We start from the raw sequence: 21,194 nt of genomic DNA, 5'->3' as shown, positions 1-21,194 counted from the left end.
TTTTGTGTTTCCTCCAGCTGGAGGAACACCTCCGGTGGGGGCCATGATATCTCTCAGGGCTGCCTGGGAGACGTGTGGTTCTCACCCTTACTGTTTTTTTTTTTTTTTTGGAGAATGACTCTCCCACTTGCCTGGTGAGGGCGGTCCGTGGGCTCCTTCTCCCTCTTCTGTGCTCGGGGAGAGCCCGTACGCCCGGAAGTTGCGGCCCGTTTTTTCCGGCGGAGCAGCGGGGTCCGTGAAACCCCATCGCAAGGCGAGAGGCTCCGGCGTCAGAGGAGGGCCTCAGACGCGTCCTGTATGCAGGAAGTGGCAGCGCTTCCGGGTCGGCGCAGCGTCATTTCCGGCGCAGGCGCAGAGGGAGGAGGCAGGGTCTCCTGGTGCCTTAAAGGGGACTTCCGGTTCCGGGTCGGCGCGGCGGCGTTTTTGAATCCTGGAACCGTGTCCTCATTCAACTGCACGCTGCTGCAATACTCTGCAATGGAGGAGGATACTGCAGCTAAGGGGGCAAGCCAAGGCACCAGCAAGGCTAAGGTAAGGGAGTGTCCTACATTACCTTTAGCTATCTCTCTCTTAGGGGGGTTACTTCACCCATCTCCCCCTTTCCCCACCTCCCACTTCCCTGTCTGGTCGGTGTCTCTATGGATATATCTTCCTACATAGGGGTGCCATGGTGGTGATGGTCTTGGCTTGTAGGGCACAGGGGATTACTGCTAAGTTTCCTTAGTGCACCTGGGTGTCAGTTTATTACTGTCATTTTTGTTTTTGAGCGTGCGTGCTTTATCTTGTCTGTTGATACAGGGAAAAGGCTCGGCTCAGATTGTGAAGAAGCGATGCCCTGTTTGCAAAGAGAAGCTCAGTGATTCTTGGAGTAAAACTCTTTGTGCAGACTGTACTAAAGAGGTGCTGAAAGAAGCTCCTTCCGTGGGTGGGGACTTAATATCCACCCTTAAGAAAGAACTCCGTACCACATTTCAGGCCTTTAGGTCAAGTCTGGAGGCCAGACCTGTGGAGCAGGCTGGAGTTTCACAAGACCCTTCGCTGGGTGAAAGGCATAACCTCTTTAACCCTTTAAGCCAGGACGATTCTCAAGAAATCCCACTAAATTCGGATTCTGAAAATGAGGATGAGGCAGAACCTGCTTCAAAATATAAATTGTCGCTGGAAGAAGTTGCAGGCCTTTTAAAGGTGATCCATGCAACATTGGGGATAGAGGAAGAAAAGAAAGAGCTCTCCCTGCATGACCGAATGTATGCAGGGTTAGGGGATACCAAAGGTCGGGTGTTCCCAGTGCATTCATTAATCACTGAGGTGATTAAGAAGGAATGGGTGGAACCGGAGAAGAAGCCGTTTTTTTCTGGGACTCATAAAAGGAGGTTCCCTTTTGAGGAAAACCCAGAAGCCATCTGGAATAAAATCCCAAAGTTGGACGCAGCTTTTTCTCAGGTTTCAAAATCTACGGACTTGGCCTTTGAAGACATGGGCTTACTAAAGGAGCCTATGGACAAAAGGATAGAGCTACTGCTTAAAAGAAACTGGCAATCTGTGATGAACAATCTTAAACCAGCTATGGCGTCAACTTGTGTGGCCAGAAATCTGGAACACTGGTTAAACCAGTTAAAAGCGCACATCTCAGCAGATTCCCCAAAACAGGAGATCTTGGACTCCTTTTAATACTCTTTTTGCAGCCGTGTCGTACATTGCCGATGCTTCAGCGGAATCTATCCGTATGACAGCAAGGTCAGCATCTTTGACCAATTCGGCCAGGAGAGCCTTGTGGCTTAAGACCTGGCCGGGAGATGCGGCCTCAAAAAATAAATTGTGTGGTTTACCTTTTGCAGGGGATCTACTGTTTGGTCCAGAATTGGAATCTATCCTTGACCGAACTGCGGATAAAAAGAAGTCCTTTCCGATCAAGCCTAAAAAGGCGCCGATCCGCAAACGTTTTTTTCGTCTGCAAAGGCAACAGGAAGAAAGGACTCAGTTCAAAAAGAAGTGGCCGGCGCAAAGAGGTCGCGGTAGGGGTGGAGTGCTCCTCCGTCCTCCTCCAGCCCCCGAGAAACCGCAATGACTCTCCGCTACAGGTAGGGGGAAGACTTCAGGAGTTTGTCCCCCAGTGGAGAGGCAGCACCCCAAATCTGTTTATCTTGGACCTTCTTCAAAAGGGTTACGAGATAGAGTTCAGGGAAGAACCCCCGAAGAAATTTCTGGCAACAAATGTTCCAAGGGATCCCGCCAAGGCCCTGGCTTTGAAGTCCCTAATTCAGGAGCTGTTGGACCAAAGGGTAATTGTGCCGGTTCCAAAAGCGGAATTTTTTCAGGGGTTCTATTCTCATGTTTTTCTGATAAGAAAACCATCAGGAAAGTACCGCCTTATCTTAAACCTAAAGGAACTAAACCTGTCAGTGTTGTACAGAATATTTTGCATGGATTCCATCTTTTCCGTAAGAAACCTCCTAAGTCGGGGTTGCTTCATGGCAACAATAGACTTACGAGATGCCTACTTACACATTCCCATTGCGGCCAGCTCCCAAAAGTTTTTGAGATTGGCTTTGAGGGAAGGAAAGAAAATAGTTCACCTACAGTTCAGGGCTCTTCCCTTTGGCCTGTCGTCATCCCCAAGGGTATTTACAAAGGTGATGGCAGAAGCGCTGGCACCTCTTCGTCTAGAGGGGATCTCTGTGGTCCCTTATCTAGACGACCTGCTGTTTTTTGCCCAGTCCAGGGAGGGGCTTCAAAAGGATCTAGACAGGGCCCGGTCTCACTTGGAAGACATTGGGTGGATCCTGAATCTCCAAAAATCGAGCCTGATTCCGTCTCAGCAGGTTCTATTTTTGGGCTTCCAGATAGATTCCGTGGAGCAGAAAGTTTTCCTCCCAGAAGAAAAGCAAAGAAAGGTGATAGAGATGGTTTCTCTTCTACAAGGCAGTCAGGAGATTTCCATCAGGAGGATTATGTCAGTCCTAGGAACCCTGACTTCCTCTATACCTGCAGTGCCCTGGGCCAGGACCCACTTCAGACCGCTGCAGGAATTTTTATTAAAGGTCTGGGACCGCGATCAGAAGTCCTTAGACTTACTGGTAAAAATTCCCACCAAGGTGAAAAGGAGCCTCTGGTGGTGGAGAGACCAGGAAAGACTGTCGGTGGGTCTGTTGTGGTCCTTCCCATCCCAAGTAAGGATAACGACAGACGCCAGCTCCTGGGGGTGGGGGGCCCACATGAACAGTCGTTGGACCCAGGGGTCATGGTCCGCAGGAGAGGCGAGAAATTCCTCAAATTGGAGAGAATTAAAGGCGGTAGAATTGGCCTTACTGGCCTTCGCTTCAGAAGTAGGAGGACAACATTTACAGGTCCTATCGGACAATGCCACAACAGTGGCCTATGTCAACAGACAAGGGGGCACCAGAAGCAAAGGGCTTCAGGTCTTAGCCGGAAAGATCCTAAGGTGGGCAGAGTCCCATACTCTATCCTTGTCCGCAGTCCATCTAAAGGGGACCCTGAATGGCGTGGCAGACTTCTTAAGCAGAAATTTGATTCGGGAAGCGGACTGGCAGTTGAACCCGGAAGTGTTCAGTCTGATAACAGAAAAGTGGGGACAGCCAGCGATAGATTTGTTTGCGAATCAAGAGAATGCACAGATCTCTCAGTTCTTCTCCTTAGACAGGAGCAAGTCAGCTGCGGGGACGGACGCCCTAGCACACAGCTGGAATTTCCATCTTTGTTATGCTTTTCCCCCTTTCCAGCTCATTCCGCAGGTCATAGCAAAAATGAAGAGGGAAAATACTACAGTAATCCTGATCACCCCATTTTGGCCCAAAAGGCCTTGGTTTTCGGCCCTTCTACTGATGCAAATCAGACCGTTCTGGCATCTACCTCTGAGACACGACCTGCTTTTACAAGGTCCTCTGTTTCACCGAGACATAAAAAAACTAAGTCTTACGGCTTGGCTTCTGAGGAGCAACTCCTCAGGAGAAAAGGGTTTTCGGCCAGATTAATAGCAACTCTCCTGTCGAGTAGGAAACAGGTCACGAGGGCTATCTATTTCAAAGTCTGGAAGACTTTCAATACATGGTGCTCTGTATCAGGCAGATTTGTAGAAGAAACTTCCTCTATCTTGGAATTTCTTCAGGAAGGAGCCGACAAAGGGTTAGCGGTGAGCACCCTGAAGGTTCAAGTAGCCGCGCTGGGGGTATTCCTAGAAAGATCTGTTTCAGCAGATCCTTTAGTAATAAGGTTCTTTAAAGCCCTGGTTAGGTCCAGACCGATAGTGGTAAAGGATTGTCCCGCATGGGATTTGCCAGTAGTCTTACAGGCCATGACCAAGGAACCTTTTGAACCTTTGAATATAGCGTCTCTTAAGTTATTAACGTTAAAAACCGTTTTTTTAGTGGCTGTCACTACAGCTCGCAGGATCAGCGAGTTACAAGCCTTGTCCGTCAGAGAACCTTTTTGTTTAATTTTTTCGGACAGAATTGTGTTAAAACCAGACCCAAGTTTTTTACCGAAAGTTGCTTCGTTCAAAAATCGGTCTCAAGAAATTATACTGCCTTCATTTTGCTCTAATCCAAAAGGAAGAAAGGAAGAAGAATTCCATACCTTGGATGTCAAGAGAGCTGTTTTATGTTACTTGGAAACCACAAAAGCATATAGACGTTCAGATGCCTTGTTTATTTTATTTTCCGGTGATAAAAAAGGAAAGCAGGCGTCAAAAGGAACCATTGCCAGATGGCTCAGGATGGCCATCTCAAATGCTTATTCAATCTCAGGTCAAGAATGTCCGGAGAATCTAAGAGCTCACTCTACTAGAGCAGCTGCGGTAAGTTGGGCAGAAAGAGCTGGTGCCACCCCCGAACAGATCTGCAGAGCAGCCACCTGGTCAAGCTTGTCTACCTTTGCCCGTCATTACAGACTTGATCTAATGACGGCAGATGATCAGGCGTTCGGAAGAAAAGTCTTACAGGCTGTGGTCCCACCCTAAGGGGGTAAGTCTCGACTGTCCTCTCAGGTGCTGTCCTGAAAGCCGTTTTGGGAAAATGCAAGTTAGGCTTACCGGTAACTTGTTTTCCAGTAGGCTTTCAGGACAGCAGCAACCCGCCCTTGGTTTTTTCTTATGTAAAGATTCTGCTGTAATACTATGTAATAACTGTCACTTATGTGTTGCAGCCGGGGCTGGAGGTCTCTACAACCAACTGGAGAGTGGAAGGGGAGGCTTCCCTTTTAAAGACTTGATTGGTGGAGGTGTTTCCTGTGGAGGAGGAGCCATGATATCTCTCAGGTGCTGTCCTGAAAGCCTACTGGAAAACAAGTTACCGGTAAGCCTAACTTGCATTTTCAAACCTGGATTACTGTATTTTGGAGGTCAAAAGGAAAAACGAGGTAAGTGATATTTAAATGCTCTTGCTTACAGCAATCAATTGATCTAATAAAAAACAAACCTTTAGTGTTCCTTTATGAAAAAAAAAAATAAAGGCACATTATTTTAGGCCTCATGTACACTGCTGCTGGTAAATGGACGTTTAGGAGCTGTTGGGCATTTTTTTTCAACTGCTCTTGAACTTTCCTCTATTATCTTATCAGTACATGTATACAGGGTCATTTAGAGTTGTTTCTAGGCAGTTGAGTTTAGAGGCTTTTTTTGGAACCCAAAAAAAAGGGGTTCAGAAGCTGTGTTTAGAGGCATTTCAAGTGCCAAACGTGGCAAATTGCGGTAACTCACACTTTATAGACATTTTTCATTTTAACCAAAAAAAAATAAAAATTTCAAATGTTTCTAGACTCAAACATGGCATGTCAACGTGGCTAAATGGCTGTTAGATGCCGGTTTCTAGCTGTCAAATTAAATCGTTCAGGAGAGGTTGAACAATGTCCCGAGTACATGAAGCCTTACCTGTAAAAAGATTTGCATTTGTTATTTTTTTCAAAGATGAACTTAACCTTTAAGTGATTACAAACAAAACCAGAGAACTTTCCAAGCTCAACTTACCGACCAGCCTGCGACAAACCGAATTGATCTAACAGTATGCGTTAAAGTTGTTGTAAACCCTTTACAACCACTTTAAAATACAGGTAAGCCTATAATGAGGCTTACCTGTAGCCGGAATCGGCTTTGATTGGGTCTCTGATGTAGTAACCCGCAGATTTTGACGTTTTGAATGTTTTTAAGTGCATTGGAGGGACAGTGTAAAAAAATAAAAATAAGTGTATTTTTTCCCAAAAATATTGAATTTGAAAGACCGCTGCACAAAGATCTTGTGACATAAAATATTGCAACAGTTTTTTTCAGGGGCAACTTGGGGGAACTCAGTTCCACCACCTCTGGCTCAGACCCTTTGGTGCCTGCTCACCACAATTACTTGTAAACACAGAAGTCTGGTTTCTGTGTTTACAAATGACAGCTCTGCACTGTGTGTAACCCCCCCCCTGAACTCTGCACTCTGTATGTAATGCAATCCTCGTATTTAATGCCCCTTTAAGACCCTTCTACTGTTTGTGAAATCTGAACGAGTCGTGGTTGAGTTCCTGCACCTATTTTCTGAGAAAAAAAGCTCTGTATATATATATATATATATATATATATATATATATATATATATATATATATATATATATATATATATATATATATATAATGATATTTGGGGGTTCCAATTCATTTTCTAGCACAAAATATGGATTTTAACTTGTAAACACATGTCAGAAATAGGCTTGGTCCTTAACCACTTCCTTACCGGCCCATAGTCATATGACGTCCACAGAGGGGATATCCTATCCCGGGTGGACGTCATATGACGTCCTGGGCTTTGTGAGGGGATATCTGAATGATGCCTGCAGCTAGAGGCATCATTCAAATATCATCATTGATATGGAGCGATTCTGCGCACCATAAGAACGGAGATACACTACGCCGCCATATCTTACCTGGCTCTAAGTCGAATCCAGGAAGAATTTGCACCGTAAGTTACGGCGGCGTAGTGTATTTCTGGCGGCGGAATTCAAATTGGCGGGTTGGGGGGCGCGATTCATTTAAATGAAGCACGTCCCCGCACCGATTGAACTGTGCATGCTCCGTTTTGAAATTTCCCGCCGTGCTTTGCGCGAAATGACGTCACAACAACGTAATTTTTTGAACTTCGACGTAACTTACGTCCATCCCTATTCACGGACGACTTACGCAAAAAAATGTAATTCAAATTTCGACGCGGGAACGACGGCCATGCTTTAACATGTCAAGTCTATGTATACGCCCCAAAATACCATCTTTAACTATATGCTGGAAAAAGCCGACGTTAGAAAATGCGACGGCCGCGCGTACGTTCGTGGATCGTCGTAAATCACTAATTTGCATACCCGACGCAGAAAACGACGCAAACTCCACCCAGCTGGAGCCGAAGTATTGCATCTAAGATCCGAAGGCGTACAAAGCCGTACGCCTGTCGGATCGAACCCAGAAGTCGTCGTATCTTGGTTTGAGGATTCAAACTAAAGATACGACGTGGGAAATTTGAAAGTACACCGGTGTATCAGTAAATACGCTGGCGTACTCTCTCTGTGAATCTGGCCCAGGGTAAGCAAGATTAGCTTTATGTTTCCAGTGAAAGTTCTTTCGAGAATGGGAAGTCTGATTAACAAAAAACATAACTACTATGGAATGATCCGACCATACCGTATCGGAAATATACGATTTAAGAACAAAAGGAATAAAAACATTAGAGACCAAAAGGTGGTCTATCCTAGAATAGGATTGATGAGCGTAGGAAAAATGAGAATAATCTATCGTTGTAGGATTAATTTCCCTCCAAATATCTATGAGGCCCTGATGGTAAATAATTGTTGCTACTTTGGAACTTATCCTGGCTGGGCGGACAATTTGTGCATGCAGGGGCTTAGATTTGTCCACACTCAAAAGCAAGGTTAGAATCTCCACCGAAAATAATCGTACCCTCAAGGTGGGGATCTAGAGTCTTAAAGAGAGTCTGGAAAAATTTAGATTGGCCTAATTTAGGGGAGTAATAGGATACAAAGGAATATAAATGTCCATCTATCGTTACTTTAACTAAAATAAATCTACCCTCACTGTCCCTATATTCAGCTTTCAGAGAAAACCTACAACTTTTCAAAAAGAGGGCCACCCCTCTAGTTTTATCCTCAGCATTGGAGAGAAAAAAATTATGGGAACTGGGCATGAATAAATGGGGGTTTATACCTGGCAGGGAAATGTGTTTCCTAAAGAAGGATGATATCAATTCTGTGGGATTTCATATAGTCAAGGACCTTTTTATGCTTAATAGGGGAGTTCAACCCTTGAGCGTTGTGGGTCGCCACTCTTAAAGGAGTATCATGCATGGTGTCACTCGTCATGGAGCCTCAAAATGGGTTCTATCAACAACCAAACACCACTTACCTGTAGAAAGTTCAGAATTCTGCCGTGAGACTTAGCGTCATGAGGAGAGAACAAACCCTGAGAGATGTACCTTCTGTTAGGAGGCCGGCGAAGGATGGAAAAAGAGAAATGGGTAAGAAAGAATAAAAGAAAATGAGAGAGAAGAGATGAGCTCAGGGCTTTTGAGGTCCTGAGTGAGCAACAGGGACAAAATAGCCTGTCGCTATCAAAGTCACAAGACATGTCCACACCCTGCTTAAGGGGTGACAACCTAATCCACGGAGAAGGGAAAACCTGGTCCATTGATTAGGTGGAGGCACAGCAGAACTACCCCAGCAGCAGATCGCCTAAAAAAAAAAAGTTAAGTAATTGCTAAAGTATGGGGAACTAGAATACTTTGCATAGGAGCAGCTATTAAATGAAAGAACATATTAACTAAATAACAGAACACAAGGCAGATGAGCAAAAGTCCAAATGACATTTTTCATAGCACGAGAAAAATATACGCAGAACAAAAAAAAAGGAATCATCCCCGAGTGGATGAAGGAAAACAAAAAAAAAACACATTCCCAACGATCACTTGGAAGGAAAAGGTGTAATAAGGAGCCCCAAGACCTTGGAGCATTAAGGAGGCCTTGCATCCTTAGGTCGTTTGGATTTAGGTTTGTTCCAGACACCGGTAAGTGGGCTCATAAGAGACGGGCGTTTTGCAGAACCTGAATTGGAGTTGGCAAAGTCCATCATCGCATCTTGAGAAATGAGGTGTAGGTCCAGCAGAAGTCGTTCACCCTCCTGGAGGCTATGGAAAGAGTGTGTTTTCCCCATGAGATCAAACTTCAGGGCAAAGGGGTAAGACCACCTGTATTTTATCTCACGCTGAGACAGGATATTCAGTAGAGGTTTCAGAGATCTCCTTTTTTGTATCGTTGTTGGTGATAGGTCAACAAAGACTTGAATAGCGTGACCGCGACAAGATAAAGATGATTGTGAGCGACTTGGTTTCATCACCTCTTCTTTGATGGAAAATAAATGCGGTTTAACCACAATGTCTCTGGGAAGACCGTCCTTTCTCGGAGGGCCTAAAGATCTATGAGCACGATCAATCTCTAACTTATGCAAAGGGATGTTTGGTATCAATTGCTTGAGAAAGTCTTGGACAACTGTTACAGTGTCCGTGATTGATTCTGGAAGACCTCTGATGTGAAAATTTTCTCTTCTGGACCTGTTTTCAAGGTCATCAATCCTGGACAAAGCAAAATCCAATTTCTTTATCGTACATCACGGGACACAGAGCAGCATAGCCATTACATATGGGTTATATAGTGTACCTTCAGGTGATGGACACTGGCACTCTCCGACAGGAAGTTCCCTCCCTATATAACCCCCACCCATAGTGGGAGTACCTCAGTTTTTTCGCCAGTGTCTTAGGTGTTGGTGCACGTTGAAGGTTGTGCCTGCAGTTTGTCCTTGGGACCAGGGCCAGCCGACCGGATCCGTCCAAGGTGCTTCATAGCCAAAGTGGACGGTACCCGGGCCCCAATTCGTGGATGGGGTTTTGCCTATAATGCCTCTCCTTGGAGGGCTGGACTCTGGGTTCCAGGACTGGGTTTTTTAACCTATGAATACCTGCTGCCAGTAGTGCTGTATAGGTCCAGGTGTGTGGTGTTCCTGACTTGGACCCCGGTCCCTGAAGGTCTATGACCATACCCACGGTGAAGGGGGAAGATTGGGCCTCTTGCATGAGCAATACCCTGCGGCATGGAAAGGTAAGCGGGGGGCCTACGGAACTTGGTTTGTCAGTGGGCTCCCCACAGGGGACTCTGGGGAAAAGCCTTTTTTTATGCCTCTGTGCATGGGCTAAAAGAGAAACCACAAAGTCTGCATGACTGGATGGCTCAAACACCCAGGTATACTGTTCCTCTGGCTGGGCTAATAGACTGCTGCTGCTGCTACAAGGTGTTTTGCTCCATGAAATGTAAAGGGAGCATGTCAGGTTTAAATTACTTACTTCCTGATGTCTGTGTGTCTCCAGCAGCTCCCAGGCTCCTCTCCCCACATGGATTCTGCTTCCTGCTTCCTGAGAGCGGCGTCGGGAGCGCGCGCACGCGCGCGTGCGCGCGCACTGTTATAGGCGCCGACGCTGCGTGGAGGGGCGGGGGACGCCCAGGGAGTTCCCTCCCCTCTGTACATCAGAGGGAAAAACTCTATTTAGCCTGTCAGTTTGCTGAAGGCTGTGAAGGGACACGGAGCAGCGATGCTGAGCTGAGCAGGATAGGTTTGCCTATGTTATGCTGACACAGTGACACCTAGTGGCCGTTTTTTTGTACACACCTTGCTAAAGAGCTGTTTAAGCTCATATTTTCTCTGAAAAGCCGGTGTACTAAGTAGCAGTCAGAGTACTTAGTATTTGGTACTCTCTTAGCCCAGCATTAAGGGAAGCAATATTAGGATATGATTAAGCCCTTGGGGCTCAATATTGCTATCTCTTGTTAGGTTTTGGGAAGTTTAGTTTCTGTCTAACATTACCCTAGCCTAAATTTTTTTCCTCATTTATTTAAATGTGTGTTTTTCTCCAGCTATTACAGTTAGTTGTATATTAGCGGAGTATCTCAGATTTGTTATTATGGCTCCTAAGGGTGCAGGGAACGCTAAAAATGCTAAAGGTGTTAAAAAGCCGAAGGGTTCCCCATCGGGCTCGGAGGATATTTCCCAGAATCCACCTGCCCCTATCTCCCCGGAGGATCCGGAGGTTGCTGCCCTGGGTGAGCCATCGGGGTTGCTAGGTGCTATGGCGGGCCCTATTCAACCAACTCCTTCCTATGTCACGGAAGAGATGGTAGCCTCCACCTTGGGTGGATTTGAAAAGAGGATGGCCGCTCTTATTACGGCCTCTTTATCCGGGAAGAAGCGGGCTAGGTCCCCGTCTCCCAGGTTTGAATCTCCTGAGGAAGATGTCCTTTCCACTGAGGAATTGGAAGATACAGGAGACCAGGCTGAGGATCATCTGGACCATTTGGGTTCTGAAGATTCTACTATAGAAGAACCTTTTTCAGCTTCTCACGCAGAAAAATTGTGGGTTCAGTCCTTAACGGATATGGTGCGGTCAGCTTTTAAAATGCCTTTGCCTCAGCCTCTGGCCTCCGCTGTGTCCTCATTGGGCTCCCTAAAAGCGCCCCAAGCCAACCTGGTGTTCCCGGTCCATCCTTTGTTAAAGGACCTGATATTTCAGGACTGGGTTAAGCCAGACAGGATTTTTTTGCCTCCTAAAAGGTTCGCAGTTATGTACCCTTTAGAGGAGGAGTTTTCAAAAAAATGGGCTGTCCCCACTGTTGACGCAGCCATATCATGTGTCAATAAAGCTTTAACGTGTCCAGTGGACAATATTCACATGTTCAAAGATCCTGTGGATAAAAGGCTTGAGACCTTACTAAAGGCATCCTTTTCCACAGCGGGGGCAGTGGTCCAGCCAGCTGTAGCTGCCATTGGCGTCTGCCAGGCTTTAAAAGACCAGGCCAAGCAGGCCCTAAAGGACCTCCCGGCTCAACAGGCTCAGGACTTAGCCGATCTACCTAGAGCCTTATGTTTCGCGGTAGACGCTATCAAGGATTCAATCCAACAGGCGTCCCGCCTATCCCTGTATTTGGTCCACATGAGAAGATTACTTTGGTTGAAGAACTGGTCTGCAGAAACCCCCTGCAAAAAACTCCTTACAGGATTCTCCTTTCAAGGAGAGAGATTGTTTGGAGAAGATCTTGACAAATATATTCAAAAGATCTCTAGTGGTAAGAGCACCCTTTTGCCGGTTAAGAAAAGGTTCCGAGGTCCCTCTTTTAAGCGCCCAACCTCTCCAGTTCCAGGGCCCTCATTCTCTAGGCAGTATCGACGGCCTCCTAGACGCGCAGCTGCAAACAGGCCCCAGGGGCAAGCTGCAGGGAACAAGAGACCGTGGAACCGTAAGCCGGTTAAGGCTGCCCCTAAGGCAGCCTTGTGAAGGGGCGCCCCCACTCTCTCGAGTGGGGGGAAGACTCCGGTTGTTCTCGGAGTTGTGGGGGGCCCAAGTTACCGACCAATGGGTTCTGTCCTCAGTAACTCAGGGGTACAAGCTGGAGTTTCGGGAGTTCCCCCCTCCTCACTTTCAAATGTCAAGACTTCCAGGCGACCCTCAGAGACAGGCATCGCTTCTGTCCGCCCTAGAGCGACTCCTATCCCAAGGAGTGATTATGGAAGTACCAGCAGGGGAGCAAGGACAAGGGTTTTACTCAAACCTCTTCGTTGTCCCGAAGCCAAACGGCGTCGTCAGGCCTATTCTGGACCTAAAGTTATTAAACCGCTTTTTAAGAGTCCGGTCTTTTCGAATGGAGTCCATTCGTTCGGTGGTGGCCGCCCTCCAAGGAAAGGAGTTCTTGGCCTCCATCGATATAAAGGACGCATACCTGCACGTTCCGATTTTCCCAGGCCATTACAGGTATCTGCGTTTTGCCCTAAACTATCGGCATTATCAGTTCGTGGCTCTTCCGTTCGGACTAGCCACGGCCCCTCGGGTTTTTACGAAGATCCTGGCCCCCGTATTAGCCATCCTAAGGGAACAGGGCATTCTGATCATGGCCTACCTAGACGATCTTCTGGTAGTCGACCACTCAGCGGCCGGTCTAAATCGGGCAGTGTTGCTAGCAGTAAACTGCCTAGAGTCCCTGGGTTGGGTTCTAAACCGGGACAAATCGGCTTTACAGCCCACAAGAAGGTTGGAGTATCTAGGTCTGATTTTAGATACAAGACAACAACGGATCTTCCTGCCCCAGTCCAGAGTGGACTCGATAAGGGAGTTAATCCACATAGTCCTAAGCAGCACAAGGTCATCTATACGCCTCTGCATGCGCCTGTTGGGAAAGCTAGTGGCCACCTTCGAGGCAGTGCCCTATGCCCAGATCCATTCTCGGAGGCTACAGAGAGCAATTCTCGCGGCCTGGGACAAAAGACTCCAGGCCTTGGATCTTCCCTTTTCCCTTCCCTATGCGGTAAGGCAGAGCCTGTGTTGGTGGCTAGTCACAAAAAATCTTCTGAAAGGAAGATCGTTCAATCCCCCCTCATGGAGGATAGTAACCACGGACGCCAGCCTATCAGGTTGGGGTGCAGTCCTAGACGATTTAACCCTACAGGGGAAATGGTCAAGGGCAGAATCAGCCCTACCCATAAATGTCTTAGAGATCCGAGCAGCTCGGTTGGCTCTTTTGGGCTGGACGGAGGTTCTGCAGGGCTCCCCAGTAAGGGTACAATCCGACAATGCCACTGCCGTAGCTTATATAAACCACCAGGGTGGCACCAGGAGTCAGGCAGCCCAAAGGGAGGTAGATCGGATCTTTTCATGGGCAGAAGCCCATGTCCCCTGCATCTCAGCTATCTTTATCCCCGGGGTGGACAATTGGCAAGCGGACTTCCTCAGCCGCCAACAGATGTCCCCAGGGGAGTGGTCCCTCCATCCCGAAGTGTTCCAGGTCATTTGCCGGAAGTGGGGTACTCCGGAGGTGGACATTATGGCGTCCAGATTCAATGCCAAAGTAGCAAACTTTGTCTCTCGAACGAGGGATCCATTGGCCTGCGGGACAGATGCCTTGGTGTGTCCTTGGCATCAGTTTGCGCTAATCTATGCCTTCCCTCCAATACGGATGCTACCCCGTCTTCTTCACAGAATTCAAAGGGAACGCAAGCCAGCGATTCTAGTGGCCCCGAAGACCTTGGTACTCCTTGATAAAAAGGATGACCGTAGAGGAGCCTTGGGTCCTCCCTCTACGTCCGGACCTCCTCTCACAAGGGCCATTCTACCACCCTGCCTTACAGGCCCTAAATTTAACGGCCTGGCGGCTGAGTCCCTGATTCTCAGAAACAGAGGCCTTTCAGGGCAGGTCGTTTCTACCCTTATAAACGCAAGAAAACCAGTTTCCAGGTTAATATACTATAGGGTGTGGAAGGCCTATATTACCTGGTGTGAAACCAGGAAATGGGATCCCCGCAAATATACTATTGGGAGAATCCTGGAGTTTTTACAGTTGGGAGTGGAAAAAGGTTTGGCGGTCGGCACAATCAAGGGGCAGGTGTCTGCCTTGTCGGTCTTCTTCCAGAGATCGTTGGCTGCCCATTCCTTAATGAAATCCTTTTTACAAGGTGTTATTCGGGTGAATCCCCCGATTAAAGCTCCCCTGTATCCTTGGGATCTAAATTTGGTTCTATCGGCCTTGCAAAGGCAGCCCTTTGAGCCCTTGTCCGTGATTCCTTTGGTCCTTTTGACTAGGAAACTAGTGTTTCTGGTGGCCATGGCATCCGCCAGAAGGGTGTCGGAGTTGGCAGCCTTGTCATGTAAGGCACCTTATTTATTATTGCATAAGGACAGGGTCGTTTTGCGGCCGCTTCCGTCCTTCCTGCCTAAGGTGGTATCAAATTTTCACCTTAATCAAGATGTGATTCTTCCATCATTTTTTCCAAAGCCTTCTTCTAAGGAAGAGAGGTTACTACATTCCTTGGATGTAGTTAGAGCTGTAAAGATTTACTTGGAAGCTACAGCCCAGATTCGTAAGACGGACGTCTTATTCATTCTGCCGGAAGGGCCCAAGAAGGGCCAGGCAGCGTCTAAGGCCACTATTGCTAAGTGGATTAGGCAGACGATTATTCAGGCCTATGGCCTGAAGGGGAAGAGTCCACCCTTATCGGTTAAGGCTCATTCCACTAGAGCTATAAGTGCCTCTTGGGCAGCGTATCACCAGGTCCCTATGGCTCAGGTCTGCAGGGCAGCAACCTGGTCATCTGTCCACACATTTGCAAAATTTTATCAAATGGACGTTAGGAGGAACGCTGATTCAGCCTTTGGGCAGGCGGTACTGCGGGCCGCAGTTTAATCTCCTCTTGTCCGGTGGCACCTCTTGTTTGGTTTTTTCTGGTTGTCTCCCTCCCCTCATGGAGCATTGCTTGGGGACATCCCATATGTAATGGCTATGCTGCTCTGTGTCCCGTGATGTACGATAAAGAAAAAGGGATTTTTATTAACAGCTTACCTGTAAAATCCTTTTCTTGTAGTACATCACGGGACACAGAGCTCCCACCCCTCTTATGGGGAATTTTGGGATGCATATTGCTTGCTACAAAACTGAGGTACTCCCACTATGGGTGGGGGTTATATAGGGAGGGAACTTCCTGTCGGAGAGTGCCAGTGTCCATCACCTGAAGGTACACTATATAACCCATATGTAATGGCTATGCTGCTCTGTGTCCCGTGATGTACTACAAGAAAAGGATTTTACAGGTAAGCTGTTAATAAAAATCCCTTTTTATCCTGAAGGACCTGAATATGATCAGAATTCTGTATGGTTCTGGAAACAGTCATATCTAGCTTGTTTTCAATAGTGTCCATCCTTGCACCCAGCATCGAAAATCCTTCCTGATATCAGCAGTAATCTGAGCAGCAGTTTGTGTGAGGCCCTTGTCTAATAATGCTGTCAGGTGAGAAAGAAGATCAGGGACTGTAAGGACCACTGTTTGTGGCAGGGAAGCAAGATCAGGCCTATCTGAGGTCTGGGCAGAGCTAGGCCCCAAAGGAGAGTCCAGCAATTTCTCCATAGTCTGCTCAATGAGCGATTCTGTGGAGGTTGGGGAAGGTGCCACAGCCTGAGGAATACTCACAGGTGTCTTTGGGGTGTAAATTAAAGTAGCAGGGGCTGCCGCGATCTCAGCGCGTCCTCCACGAGCGGCGTGTGTGGCTGCATGGCACCCGCCATCTTGGATTCGGCCCGCTCGGTTTCTGCGCTGAATTGCGGTCCCAGGTCTCTCCGGGCCAAACCAGCGGACATCGGTTGGAACCCTGGACACTCCGCCGTCGGATGGTGTCAGAATCCTGCGTCTCAGCGCTCTGTTTCCCCCGCTAGGCGACCCGATCAGCTGCGGTAGTGCGGAGCTCCTGGCTTAGGCTGCCATCCCGGAGTCCGCCGCTCATGCGCCTCCACCTATGGAGATTTTTAAGTAACAAAGTTTGGCGCCATTCCATGAGTGTGCGCAATTTTAAAGCGTGACATGTTAGATATTTACCCGGCGTAACATCATCAAATTTTACAAAAAAAATGGAGTAACTTTACTGTTTTGTTATTTTTTTTTAATTCATGAAACCCATTTTTTTCCAAAACCAAAAAAAGTGTTTGAAAAATGACCGCAAATACCAGGCAAGATTAAAAGTTGCAATGACCGCCATTTTATTCCATAGGGTGTCTGCTAAAAAAAACATGTATAACATTTGGGGGTTCTGAGTAATTTTTTAGCAAAATAATGATTATTTGTACATGTAGGAGAGAAGTGCCAGAATAGATCCGGTATGGAGGTGGGTATAAAAGCCCTGTATTGAAGGGGTTAAAAAGGAAGTAAAATCTTCCTCTTTAATTGTACCTACAGGTAAGCCTATAATAAGGCTTACCTTTTAGGTACTGTAAATATATCCTAAACTTTCACCGTTTTAGAAGAGATTTACTGTATACGCTGCCGCCAGCATCAGCACATGCACACTGAAGGAACGGCCTGCTTGTGCGGTTTCTTGAGGGCCCATGCCATGACCAGCAGCTCGCATGCGCGGGAGTGGCGTGATCATAGCGCCTGAGCCCACAAACCCAGAAGTAACTGGGAAACATGTCGGCCCTGTAAGTGGTGTGTCGGCGCCGATCCAGGGCATCATTCTAAGGTGGCAAACACAAGGCCCACGGGCCGAATGCGGCCCTCCAGACCATTTCATGTGTCCCTCGCACCTCTCCTGCAGCTGCAGCCCTCCTGGTCTTCCTCAAGATCCTTACTTTCTGCTTTTAAGCAATGCATCCAGCTTCTTCCCAGCAGCAGCATAAGGAAAGGGGGGTGCACTGTGATGTAAGGGAGAGCGGGGAACTCAACTTCTGATGGTGGGTTAGCTCTTGGCATCTAATGTAAGTAGAGGGGATGCGCTGGACATCTAATCTTACACATACAACCGGCCCTTTTGAGGGCCATCATAATGCTGATGTGGCCCACAATGAAATTGAGTTTGACACCCCTAATCTAAGGTAAATATTTCATAATGAGCTAGTATGCGATGCATGCTGACATTTTTCAAAAATACTTGCAGTCAGCCACAATACCTTCTAAGAAACTACTAAAAGGTAAAATATTTTATTTAGGTATACTTTGTGAATGGCAACACATAAAAAACATATAGTGGAGTTTTCTCCAAAGTGAAAATATAATGTTTGCTGGGAATGCATTAAGTAGTGGCTAGTTTGTGCTCTGTGCATTAATGCAAAATTACTTTATTTTCTGTTACCCATACAAAATGTTCATATAATTGTAATCCTTAACGTATACAAATCAAAATCTAGCTGCATATTTATATTTAAAATTTGTGTTGCTTTGAGTTCTGCATTACAAAATGCATACAGTCTTTTTAATAGATGCGTCCATACAAACTAATTTGAAGAATTTAAAGTTATGCAAATAACATTCTTAAAATTTTCGTTTTGTAAATTTTTTTTTTTTTTTTTAAAGCATATCTCCTAGTAGAGAGCGCAAGAGACCAAGATGGGATGATGAACTCAAGGACAGCACTTCTGAAAGCCCCTCCTCTGGGAAGGAAAAAAGTTATTTCTCTATAAAAGATAAAGATTTTCTGGATGAAGGCATGTTGGAAAGAACTGAGGAGGATGATGAAGATCTGTTGAAGCCTGTATGGGTTCGCTGCACTCATTCGGAAAGTTACTATTCCAGTGACCCAATGGATCAAGTAGTGAGTATTACAGCCTGAGTTTTTCCTTCTGTCCTAAAGGCTCAATTTACAAAGCTTTAATGAAGAATTAAATGTAATATTTCAAAAATTGCTAGCAGGTAGAATTTATGGCAGAAAATACATTGTATGCCATACTCTTTCCCTTACTGCCATTTTCTTTAAGTGTATATGGACTGCTGCACATGCACAATGCAGTATACATTCCTGGCAGGTGTAAGATACTGGGGCAAGGAGATAAGTGTCATCAGTGGCTAAAAGAAGACCACGACCGGAAGTACACACAATCGGAAATTCAGACAGCAAATGTTCAATGTGAGCTTTTGGTTGGACATTCCGACCGTGTGTAGGCTCCATCGGATATTTGCTGTCAGAGTTTCCGACCACAAAAAATTGAGAGCTGGTTCTCAAATTTTCCAGCAAGAAAAGTTCTTGTCGGAAATTCCGATTGTCTGTTTGCAATTCCGATGCACAAAAATCCTGCGTGTGTTCGGAATCATTGAACTTAATTTTTCTCGGCTCATTGTAGTGTTGTATGTCACTGCGTTCTTGACGTTCGGAATTTCCGACAAGATTTGTGTGACCGTGTGTATGCAAGACAAGTTTGAGCCAAAATTATGTCGGGGGAAAAAAATCCACGGTTTTGTTGTTGGAATTTCCAATTGTGTGTACGCGGTATAAGAGTAGATAGCAGCAGCTACAGACTACAGGGACCTTGCATTGCAAGCAGGGACCTCTCTTTGCTGGAGGGAAGTACTCTTAAGCTAATTGGATGTGGGTTTCCCTGCATTCAATTTTCATAACAGGAGACTGTGACCGGCTCTCAATAGAGCCTGTTCACACATCTCCAGGGCGGCTGCGGAGCAGACTACACAGGGGTCCTGTGGGACTTCTGGTCCATTTTAGGTCCAAAATCAAGCAACATTTGGGCCTGATTCGTCCCTGAAACGGAGAACAGGGACGCACCGGACCCCTGCTGTGGGTCACATTTAAACTCAGTGTGAACTGATACACTTTACAATGTGATCATACAATCAACATTTTGCAATATGAGGACCTATATCCAATCCATTTTTATCCCACTTGGCAGGTTTTTACTCTACATAGTTGTTGCTATATCTAAAGCAGATTGTAAGGTGTGGTTTTAAGCAGTATTGTAGGTCTTCTATAATATGTAAGTATGCAATACATACTTGCACATTTAATTTAAAAATCCGCAGTTGAGTCACACTTTTAGCCCCCACCTCATAAGTTGCAATGGCAATGGACGTGGGTGTTCGGGGGCAATGCTTCATGACTGCGCCAAAAATTACCCGACATGTCACGTGCGACCTGTTCAAGTCGATAAGGAAGTGCCGCAACTGCATCACAATTGTGCGTCTAATATGGAGTTTAAACAGGTGGTGAGGAAGTGTCAGGTCACCTCCTCACTGCCTGTCAAATGGCTCTAAACCTAGACTTGGAGATTACGAACAGTTTTCACCTGACATATCAAATGAAATGTTTCTGGACCCAAATCCATGGGGGTGTCTAGAGACAGTGTCCAAGTCATTAGTTTAATATCCAAACAGATTTTGGGGGTTCAGGAGAATTGCTTGACCTCTTTACATGGTCTGCTTATTAACAGATATCAATTTATCTTGATTTCAGTCATTTTTATTGAAAATAAAAAAAAAAGATAACAGGAGGGAATTTTTTTTATGTCATGCAAGAAAACAGTACGTTCCAAATCCTGAGTATACATGCGTGTAAACCCTTCTCTAATCACATAAGTGAATCTAGCAATCCACCATATACACCTCATTCATAGTGACTCAACCCATAGCCTAACTGTGAGCCACAATAAATAGCCTAAGGTATTACCAAAACGGTTCAAGCGCTGTGACCCTCAACCCCTCGAAAGCCCCAAAGGGATCACACTGCATCCCAGGAGACTGGGTCACAACACCTTCACATGTGGCTATTGGCAAAGAACAACCACATTGTTCGATAAGAATTTCACCAAACCTTGTTGAGTACACATAACAATGTATGTTGGAACAGATAGCAACCAAACTCAGTAACAAAAAAGTTACACAGGTACACCAAGAGAGGCGACATAAAGGAGGGAAAAAAAAACGTGGAAGAGGAAAGGATAAATTTATCAATTTATCTTAATCTGCTAGTAAACCTAATGCCGCGTACACACAATCGGTTTTCTCGTAGCGGAAAAAACGTTAGTCTGTATGTAATACGCGCAAAAAAACATGCATGCTCAGAATCAAGCAGAGGAGCCAAACTGCCTATTGAACTTCATTGATCTTGGCTTGTCATACATCACTGTGTTCTTGAGGGGCATAATTTGGTGTGACCATGTGTATGCAAGGCAAGCTTGAGCGGAATTCCGTCGGAAAAAACATCCAAGGTTTTTCCGATGAAAAAAACGATCGTATGTACGCAGCATAACACTCCTTCCCCCTAGACTGACTATGCTGCTGTCGAAAGGTGCTTCCTTCATCCAAGGTAGGGGGACTCTATTACTGGCCCAATCACCAGGTGAAAACAGAGGGAAAAAAAGCAAACTAATGCAACCACCACATCTAATGATTGGCAAGCTTCAATATAATGTTTTCTTTTGGGTTTAATGTTGTTTTAATTTAGTTTCAATTGTGCTATTTTTTGTATTCTGCAGTTTGCTATATGGCATGGTAAAAAGAGTTTACCTTTTAGCTAACTGGCCTTACTTGTTAAGAAAACAAGTTTGTCTTTTAATAGTTTAGTGTTTAAGTGAGAAACAAATGCTTTAATATATACAATGTCAAGAATTTGAGGTTTGATAGCTGTGCAGCACAACTTCTTTCTAGAAGTGTTAAAATAAAAGTATTCCCAAGCATCTACTCACTTTTATCATCCCAAATCTTTTGTGTTTGGGGCATAGCTGTTAAATGAGCAAGTGTAACAGAATATCAACACATTACAGTTCCCATATACACAGCAGCAGAGAACTGCTCAGTGGACCAAGTACAACACCCCAGCAGGAACAGTGGGAGACTAATCCAAGAT

General features: G+C 45.9%; 1 protein-coding gene across 3 annotated transcripts in view; it reads left to right on the top strand.

Moving 5' to 3' along the window:
* DROSHA (drosha ribonuclease III) overlaps nt 1-21,194 on the top strand; it is a 478,288-nt gene that overhangs the window by 50,017 nt on the left and 407,077 nt on the right. For 2 of the 3 annotated variants that reach the window (XM_040353574.1, XM_040353573.1), the window contains exon 4: nt 17,918-18,155. In XM_040353574.1, coding sequence (XP_040209508.1) covers nt 17,918-18,155 — 238 coding nt within the window. Of the gene's footprint in view, nt 1-17,913; nt 18,156-21,194 lie in introns of all 3 variants that reach the window. The other variant, XM_040353575.1, reaches the window with a different exon arrangement.

This window comes from Rana temporaria, chromosome 5 (genome assembly GCF_905171775.1).
Source record: "Rana temporaria chromosome 5, aRanTem1.1, whole genome shotgun sequence".
NCBI lineage: Eukaryota > Metazoa > Chordata > Amphibia > Anura > Ranidae > Rana > Rana temporaria.
Note: the sequence above shows the minus strand (reverse complement) of the source record. Positions and strands in the feature narration are given on the sequence as shown.